This window comes from Pyrus communis, chromosome 10 (genome assembly GCF_041283825.1).
Source record: "Pyrus communis isolate YQ-2024b chromosome 10, ASM4128382v1, whole genome shotgun sequence".
Lineage (NCBI taxonomy): Eukaryota > Viridiplantae > Streptophyta > Magnoliopsida > Rosales > Rosaceae > Pyrus > Pyrus communis.
This window is the reverse complement of record NC_142574.1, coordinates 5,643,172-5,653,349: the sequence shown is the minus strand read 5'-3', so window position 1 is coordinate 5,653,349 and position 10,178 is coordinate 5,643,172. Positions and strand designations below refer to the sequence as shown.

Genomic DNA, 10,178 nt, shown 5'->3' with positions numbered 1-10,178 from the left:
GCTTTAGGCAAGAAGATGTCATTTTGGTGATCAAAGCGATCAGCCAAATCGACCTATAGTGCTCATGGATCTTCATCAGCAAGGTACTTGGTTTGCAGTGCGTCATGAATGTCTTCGTACGAAGATCATGGCAGTGCCTTTCTCAACTTCGCCAACCGAGTTGTCTATCTCATCTTCAATGGAATGACGCAAATTCTTTGTAGTGAGGTGGAGCGGACAAGATGTGATTAGTATAATGGAGAAAGAAAAATCAATCCATTTACATAGGAGTAAAACATTTAGGTTCTAATCACATGAAAAAACTTCGGGTTTTCATGGGTGATGTTTTTAAGGAAAACTTCAGGTTTTCAAACAAGGCATGTTTATAGTAACTTCAGGTTTCAAAATAATTATGAACTTCTGGTTCATATGTTCCTGCAAACAAACGCAAATATATACTGAAATAAGCAACAAGAAAATATGCAAATAGAACTTCAGGTCTATAATTATAATTGAATTAATTATTTGGACTTCGAGCCAAATTTAAAGTATGGGTGAAAAAATATAAAACCCAAAATTGTCTTAAAAAAATTAAACAATTAAGCTCGGGGCCCAAAAACATGGGCCAAACCCCTCGGGTGGGCTAAGCAAATCTCTATCGTGAGGTCTAGGCCCAGATTGGGTTGGAATTGTCTCGGGTAGGCTACAGGCCTAAGCCAAAAAAAAAAAGAAAGGGTAAAGGGGGCTCGAGTAGCAGGCCCAAAAATGTGGGTTGGATCCAAAAAGGAAGAGCTCGTGCAAGGGCAGGAATCCTGTGCTACCAGGTGCAGGGAACATCGGGTGCTTTATGGGAGTGAGGTTCCACTGTGGTGGAGATACGGGAACACAAAGCATGGGCCCAAAGGGCTAAAGCATTGCCGAGGGGATAGGCCAAGCCCAAGTGGGCTTGGATTTGCTGTGACATAGACACCCCAGCGCGAGCTAGGCGAAATCGCTAGAGAAGAGAACCGGCGCCGCCGTTTCAGGCGGTCGTGTCTTGGTGCAAGAATGATAGCAAAGATCGTGGGTGCAACGGCAACCCTTAAAATTGAACTGAGAGTGAAGAACTCTCAACGTAGTAAAACCCTAGAATTTTTCAATTTTAATCGAATTTCAAAAACAAGAACTCGTTGGGGACGACTTCAGGTCGTCAAGGGGTAGCCAGAGGTGGTTAGGCATAGCTGCAAGCCATGCTACTCGACGGTTTCATGGGGGGCGACACCTTCTGAGCGTCGAGTCTAGGTTTTGGGCCTGGAGTTGTGGCTCCAGGGTTGGGTTCTCGGCTTGGGAAGGTAACGGGGGTGGCCCATCATGGGTGGGTTTTGACGAAACCCTAAACAAAATCATTTATATTTTTTTTCAATTCCAGATTTATAAAATTCAATTGCATTTATAATTTAATAATTTAATGCATGGACATATATTTAATGCAGTTCATGGCAATATCAAATTCACATAATTCAACAATTATGAATATAATGCATACACAATTTATGTAGAATCTAAAATTCGAAAAACGTAATGTTGGGTCATACATTATGGTGAATGTTCATGCTATCAGGGTTGCAAAAATATCGAGATAAAAACCATTGTTTTGGAAGAACCTAATTGCGTGATGATATGGATGAATTGGTTTGATGCAGAAAAAGCTTCAACGTCAGATTCCTAAGCACAGCGATAGGAGCGTGCTAATAACGTGTTACAGCCTATTTTATCTAACAAGGGGAAGGGGGCCGGCGGCAAGAAAAGAAAAGAGAGAGAGAGATATGTTTGTAGAATTGTGGGGGAATGTGTGTTTTATTCCCTCCTATGTAGTGCCTTTATTTATAGTAATAAGAGGGAAAAGAAATCCTTCATCCTCAAGGAATTCAAGTCCATGTAGGAAAGAATAATTACAATCAAATCTAATCTAGGATTTACACAATCAAACTTAAACTAGAAAAGTTTACAACAAGGAATTATATTTCTACCTAGTATTATTGGTTTCGGTTTTCAAATTAGGTCCTAGGATTTTCTTTACCTCTCTGCGTCAGCTACAAAAGAATATAATAATAATAATATAAAATTTCAATCCTCCCCTCCTCCTCTAGTCTTCTATGCGTCTTCTATATATATATGGAACAGGTCCACCGTCACGTCCCAAACTAATAATATATTGTATGAAGAAAAATTTGCACATGACAATGCATTATTGGATAAGAAACATGTGGCGATGAACCCGTTCCATGTAAGTCCTTGCAATCCTTGTTTCGCCGCTTTGTCAAGCAATGCGGCCACGGCTTTTTCTATATTGAACCCAAAGCTAAAGATTTTCTTGTCATGACAGAATAGGTTCTTTGGAATCCTACACTTCAAAGAACCTACACTTTCTGGTGCATGATGACAAATTGGCAATTGTTTATTTATTTTCATTACAAGTGATCTCCTACGCTAATGGAGAGAAAAGAGGGTTTGAAACCTTGACACCATGGATTCAAAACCCTAACTACTAAGACGATCCACCACTTACAACAATTGTTTAATTCTCCCTCTTTAGTTGCTGGAGGTATGAGCACCGTGGTACCACCAGGTACGAGCATTGTTCCAAGTCCAAATTTGGATAGAGAGAGAGAGAGAGCAATGCTTGAACCTGGAAAGGGGCCCACTGCGCGTTGTAGCACTCTCCCAGACCAAGCCCAGGCACCAATTCTTCACTCTCTCCACCTGCCACACAAGCATGCAGCAAGGACTTGGCACCGGCATGGTGTCCCAGTACCAATTATACAAAAACATGTATTACCTTTCTTTCATGTCTGTGAGTTATTGGCACGAAACGCTACCGTGATGGTGAACTCTTGCCATACAAGAAGTTCTCATTGTTTAGAGTAGTCATTTGGTGATGAGCATGCAAAGTATACTATAATACTGACACATAAAGTGATTAGAAAAGAAAGCCAACATTGCTTCCTTCTGCTTTACGGATCTTCAAGTAGACTACCTTGCTCGTTTCGTTTATGGATACAAGAATTGTGCCAAACTCATTTTTGGCTTCTAGGATATTACCGCATCTAATTTTGGTATAATTGACTACTCTTAAAATGGTGAGCATGAATTTAATCGTGGTAGTATCTTGTGTTCTTTTGATTCCTGGACTAAACAGCCTTGAGTTTTTCCAATTCGAAGCGGGTCATATCTTCAGAATAAAGTATGCCGTTGGGAGAAATCAGCCGTTGTAGAGAGAGGAAAAACCGACTCTGAGAATGAAGACTGGTATTCAGACAAGTTCAAATCGGTAAATACTTTAAAACAGGCAGAACCAGAGAGATATTGCACTTACCCACTGGAATGCTGCCAGTGCCCACCAGCAGCCTGCTAAGCCAACTCCTCTACTGCTCACAAGCTGGTGGAAGAAAAAATAAGGAGGGTAGTGTTAGTGTATGTATAAAGAAAGAACCGATAACAGTTTAAGAAGACACCAGAAAAATATCTTACCAGCAATAGCAGTGCACCTAAGGAAAAGCATCCGCTCATGGACAGACTAATAAATCTGAGATCCCGTCCGGCCTGAAAGAAACAAAATATTGATGCTGGAGAAAAGTTTGTAACTATGATTGGAGAGAGCTCTCTAAAGTAATATCTAAAATCAACAAATAAGTTGAAGTTTATTTTAACTCCAAACATTTCAATCATGAGAGGGTATTTAATTATAATTTGGATAGTGGATACCAAGAAAATATGACATTCAGCAGAACAATCTTGTTGAACACGTGTTTGTCCTGCGATACTCAAATTTCACAAACAAAAGAAAAGGCTACTTCCAGAAGTACGATTTCCCAAAACCTAACATCTCGAGAGGCTTATGTGTTTCTTTATTTCTCATAAGTGTTAATTCTGATAATGTAGACACCTAACATCAACTAGGACGCACATACAAAATTCCTAGGTCAAAACTTTTCAGTTAAACTAATATTAAAACTCATATTAGAGATAGAAAATTGAGCTTACTATGCATATTTCATGAAGTTAACACAAATTACAAGAAGCATTCATCAGACGTTATACCATGCCCTGAAGATATTAGAATCCCATTCAATATCTAACATGACCATCAGATTTCCTAAAACCCTTCCAAGAGAGCATATATTCCACATTCAAAAACAGGATGAACTGCTCATTATTACCATGGGAAACACAGTATTGTAGTTTTTACCAATTTTGGGTCAAAACGACAGGCACAATTTGTGCAAACAAAAATGCTTATAATAAGAATGTGAGAAAAATCACCACTAAAGATAAAATTAAACATACCAGCAATGTTCCCTCAAGGCTGTGAGTGGGGGGCGTCACAATTAATGCAAGAAAATATGGTACCAGCACTTTATGCATCTGCATTAACACATACCAGAATATTAGTACATTTGTGGCACATTTTGTCTGTCATTACCATTTTTCATGACCAGCCACCTTATGGAACAAACATCAGTTAGTCCAACTTTTTTGGCTCAACGGATACCCTCAATCAAAAATCATACACACACACACACACACACACACACACATATATATATATATATATATATATATATGGAGCTCAAAAGTTGGATGTTATTGGAAGAATAAGTGGTAATGATTCAGTTTAAAAGCAGTTGTCACGACTCACAACCCACTTATACCATGTTATCTGGTGGAAGCTACAAATGGATCAGTGATTTGCGCACTCTTTTTCTCACCTTGCACACCCCTAAATATTATGGCCTTTGGATTAAATAAATCAATGGAAAATCAAGGGACAGAAATAAAAAAAAGGGTATGTAGAAAGAGAAAAGGGGCGTGCAGGAATCATTTCCTACAATATTTTAGAATAATCGATATAACTTGTGATGGAGCAATAAAACCCAACTTGATCACCCCTTGATTAAGATACCACAATACCACTTATAATTAATGGCAACAAGAAACAGGAAGTAGGACGACATTAACAAGTTCAAGAAAGCAAGAACCAACCTCCTGAATGATCATCTGATCAGGTGTAAAGATATTGGGAAACAACCAAGGAATACATGTTCCGACAATCCCTAATACTGAACCAAGTATAGCTCCAATGATGACAAGTGACTTGAGCAGCATTCGAGCCTGTTTCTTATCAAAAAATTTCAGAAGACAATGAATAAATAAAGATTAATACAGCATATTCATTGAAAGAGGAATATTCTATCTAGTTTATTTGTCGCACCAAAATACACATGAAGAATTTTCGCATCTCAACCAGTACAACCAAGATTGAAAATTAGATGTTACCATATTAATAGAATTGAGTAGGACAAACCTTTGCCAAACTTCGATTTACTCCATATATAAACTCGGGCATAAACGATTGTGCAGTTTGAGAGAGAGGTTCACCCCACACCGTACACATGCAGAATGTTTGAATCATGACCTAGAGAAAATGGTGAGGGATCAATGCAAATAATCATCTTATATACAAAAAGAAAGACCAACTAACAAGACAAATTTGACCAAAACCAACCTGATGAGCAGCCATGGTATTTGTTCCCATAGATGTCGCAAAATACACAAGGAGAGAGTAGAAAGCCACCTATATATCACAGTACCTCTATTAGAGAACAAAACATATTTAGTTGAAGGTTACAGTTAGGTAGAATATATTGGTTGCCTAATCTGGTTATGGGTGTGAGCTAGTGTTTTCCTGAATTAACTGATTTGGTGGTTGTTTAGATTACTATTATGCTTAGGTTGTGTTCTCTTTAAATCCTTCTGTGATTAAAGCAACTTTCTCCTTTCTTTCTCATCATAGTATCAGCGCATTGATTTTGACACTTTGAGATCCAATCCTTCTAGAAAAGAGAATTTTGTTTCATTTTTTCGACAAACTTCGCTTTGTTATATCTATGTTGTCATATTTCTGAACAAACGTCTCTATGATGTCTTTGAGTTGTGAAGACACATAATGCCATCTGGTTGTATCACATGATGCCTAAGTTGTTAAAGCAGACTAATATTTCTCATTGTTCTTCAGGAGAGCATCGGCATCCAAGAATTTTGGAGTTCCAGTTCAAAATTGCCCCTTATCAATTTGAGGGTGAGTTCAAGAGTCTAAATGATGAAAAATTCGCATGAAACTAGATAAAGAAATCTAATTGAGTAAATTATAACCTTTGACATCATTGTAATAAATACGGGAGCAGCAAGTCCAAGTACTGTTAGAAGTTCCTTGGATGAGGGAACAGAGATGGCATAGGCATTGTATCCTTTCTTGTTGAGAGCTTCAGTCATCATATATCCTGCAACAACCTAAAATAAACCAGTGAATAGTTGTGGAAAGCAAGTTAATGCTTCGACAAGATCATGATAGGAATATTGAAACCATACCGGTCAATAGCAATGAAAATGGAAATTAATTTGTTAAGAACATATGATAAAATATTGAAACCTGTGACACCATTGTTGCCCACGCTGCACCAGCAATACCATAGCCTAAAAAGCTGCACAAGAGTACATCACCAACTCCATTTACGGCACTGGCTACAGCCAATGCCTTCAAAGGACCCCAGGAATCTTTCATACCAAGACTGGGAAACAGATTCAGAATATCAGATATTGAATGAATTAACAGCTGCTCACAAGCTCATTAACCTTGGCATCTAAATTTCCTGCCAGAGATGACCTTCCCTTAGGCAAAAAATAAGTGATTCAAGTCAAAGTAAAAGGTCAAATTGAGAATGCTCGTCTCATACTTGTTTCTGATATGTAAATTCATAAATTAAATTATATTAACTTAGCAGAATTTGATTTTTCAAGTCCTATACCATGCCAATTTTCTTTCTCCGACAGTGAATTCTTCTCAGCACTCACAGTATCAAATCAATATCACCCGGGTTAAAAAGATATTAAAGCCGTTAACATATCCATTACATAGAGAAGTTGCTAATTATTTGAACAAACAGGACAACTGGAGCTTCTATGATTACAGATTTACGTCTATATCTATAAACGGTTAGAAATGTCTGCTGTAGATAATCCAAGGGTAGAGATATAATAACCTTGCACTCTGAGCAACCCAACCAACAAGAAGTGCAGGCCATGCCAATCCTCGTATCTGCCAACAGATTCTGTTAGATTACCAAACATTTAAAGAAATACAATGCAGGGATTCTTCTATTTGTAGAACATGAAGTAGAAAGATACGTTAAACGATCATCCATTGAAGTGGAGGATGACATTGACATCATAGCAATAAGGTAAAGAGAAAATTCACTCTGAATTTCATCTACTAATGATCAATGAGAACTGAGAAGTAATCACTTAATTTCTGGGAAAAAAATAATGTTGCAGAAGCATTTAGTTTGAACTTCCCCCACACCAACCCATTCACATGAAAAATACAAAAACAAAAAGGCAGACTATTTTTTGTGGACCTTCCATAAGATAAATATAAATCATGGCAATAAACAAAAAGAAGGCAGTCTTGGGTCAAATAATATTGACACGATATTGCAAAGTCTAACACAAATCTCATTCTCAATGTATGTATCATTGTACAGCATAGGTGTGACCTAATAACTAAGAGCAAGTCAAATGTAACAAAAAGAAAAAGTAAAATGACAATCTGTTAAGACTTGTTATCCCTGTTTACATTTTACCATTTATAAAGAGAAGAATCTTCAGTAAGAAGTGTAATCAAGCATGTTTAGCTTAAGGGGAAAAAAATAAATGAACGATTAAAAGAAAAAAGAAGGAAATAAACCTGAACATATGTATTTGCTGCATGAATAATATCCACATTCTTTGATCCAGTAAAAGCTGAAAAGGCCAGAAAAATTGGATCACTCAATAATTGTCTATGATTCTATGCTAGTTTTACAAACTCTGAAAACTCTTGCTATGTACTATTTTCTAAGATGCACTACTTAAAAGGAAAAAACAATCAAGCGATATTTAAATATGTACCAGTCCTTATTACCAGTTAGTGCCCATGAACCAAAGAATCTTGTAAATAAAAGCATTAAGAAGCCACTGGCCAATCCAACAAGGAGCAAAATAGATATCTGATGTTGCACTTCACTTTTATCCTGCACCAATTCTAAGAAGTCAAAAAAAAAAAAAAAAAAACAGTAAAAGTCATGGAAAATAGTGATTAAAGTAGCAAATGAATCCAGCAAGAGCATCCCCAAGCATACAGAATAGAATTTTTTTCTCTTGGAAAAATAAAGATGAAAGAAGAGAGAAAGAATACATGGTTTTATGCCAAAGCAATAAATGTAGTCTATTACAATGGAGTGATAACAATTAACAAATGTACATACTGACAGTGCACGAACATAAAAGTAACAGTTGAACAAGACACAACAAAAACTCATGCCCATGCTCACAAGCAACTGAAGCAAGTCATCAGCTATCATTGTCTGTGTTTAACTAAAGAAGCCCTGCAATGACATTTTAATAAAGAACCAAATACATGGTTGAGCAAAAGACTACCCATCCAATGTGCATGATTCATGCCCACCTAACTACGGCCGTTCAGTTGAATCCAATTTCGCAAAAGACTATACCTCCCTGGATTCCTTTGACTTGGAATGACTACTACTATATCAGCAATCACGACTCATGCTTACAGAATTTAGGTGTTCTACACTATCATGTTGAGAAAAATTCCCCGAGGAACTTCCCAAGGACGTGCCGAAATATCAACCACTGAAAGCCCCACCATGACATATCATTTTGACAAAGAGAAAGCTATCATCAATCCAGAATGGCCTCTCCTTACCGCATGAAAGTAATAAAATAAACAATAGCAAAAAATCCACAGCTTCTGTTTTTTAAAAGAACAAGTTAATGATTGATCTCATAAAACCGAATCCAGGAAAAAACATCTCAGTTTGTCAGCAACCGGAACAAGTTTTTACATTTGCTGAGTGATACATAATACAATTCAGAATACTTTCAAGTTGCATTGCATGGCCTGCGAATCAATGTGACACAAAAATACCCAAAAAAAATAAAAAATTCATAGCAAACCCATCTTGTTATCAACGAAAGCCTGCACATATATCCAAGATGGAACGAGAAACTAACCCGCCTAGCAAGCGCAGTGGCAACCATGTTTGAAGTTGCAATTGAAAGGAACATGAACACATAACTCATATAATCACACATCACAGTTCCAGGGCCTGCACACAAAATAGTAAAACAGAGTAGCACAATTACAATTTACAAAAGTATAAATTAACAATCAAATCAAAGTAAAGTAGAGCTAAGTACCCAAGGCAGCAAGCTCAATGGAGCTTCCCTGACCGATGACGACGGTGTCGATGAGACTCATAAGTGGGCCACACAGCCAAAGCCCAGTGGCGGGTCCTGTAAACACTGCAATCTCCTTCATCCGACTCCACAGATTCTGACTCTCCAGCACTTCTTTCTTAACCTCCACAACTCCCTCCGCAAACACCCAAGCATCATCGTCCCCTCCATCGTCTGAGCCGCGGACTCCAGGTGTTTGGGCATTGCAGGCGGTTGAGAACCGATTACGACGCCGTATAGGCGCGGATGAGCGTAGCCATGGGAGGCAAAGTGCAGGTGTGTGGTGAAAGCGTGGGGGGAAAGAGAGAGATGGACTGGTGAAGGAGAAAGAAGGTTGAGAAAGAGCGTAAGGAGTAGGGTTTTGGAGGAGGGGAGAGTGAGGAGGGTGAGCTATCAGGGTTTTGGTTTGCATTTTCATTTTTTATTTTCCGGGAAAATGGGCAGGAAAATCTCTGGCTCGAGAAAAGAAATGGGAGGAGGAAACTTGGAGGAGACTACCAACGCCAACAAGTTCGTGTTGGGTCTTCGAACCCGCCTATGTACCCAATTGGATCTTAAACCCGATCAGCTGGTAATAACCCACACAAATCCAACCCGACCCCAATCTAATCATTTATTAGGCTAGGTTTAACGGGATCCCCTCCAAATCCAAAGGGACTGAGCTCAATGATCAAATGATCTGGATAATTGAAATTCGCTTCAACGACTACAATTATTATAACTTTTAGAGATCTTCCTCTATGTAGCCGTTAAATCAAATTTCAATAGTCCGAATTATTTGATGAGTAAGCTCAATTCCTTTGGATCCGGAGGGGATCCGATTTCGTGTTTATACTTTGCTTGACCATATCAATTCAACCAGA

General features: G+C 38.2%; 1 protein-coding gene across 1 annotated transcript; it reads right to left on the bottom strand.

The window, feature by feature from the left end:
* Positions 1 to 2,935: 2,935 nt before the first annotated feature.
* On the bottom strand, positions 2,936 to 9,842 carry LOC137728828 (protein DETOXIFICATION 46, chloroplastic). Its single transcript, XM_068467601.2, has 14 exons — positions 9,277 to 9,842; positions 9,091 to 9,185; positions 7,979 to 8,087; positions 7,763 to 7,818; positions 7,059 to 7,114; positions 6,449 to 6,587; positions 6,172 to 6,309; positions 5,525 to 5,593; positions 5,324 to 5,434; positions 5,002 to 5,130; positions 4,306 to 4,383; positions 3,490 to 3,561; positions 3,335 to 3,397; positions 2,936 to 3,251 (listed from the first exon to the last, which is right to left on the bottom strand). The coding sequence occupies exons 1-14, from the start codon at positions 9,731 to 9,733 to the stop codon at positions 3,150 to 3,152; spliced, it is 1,674 nt and encodes a 557-aa protein (XP_068323702.2). The 5' UTR covers positions 9,734 to 9,842; the 3' UTR covers positions 2,936 to 3,149.
* Between the last annotated feature and the right edge of the window lie 336 nt (positions 9,843 to 10,178).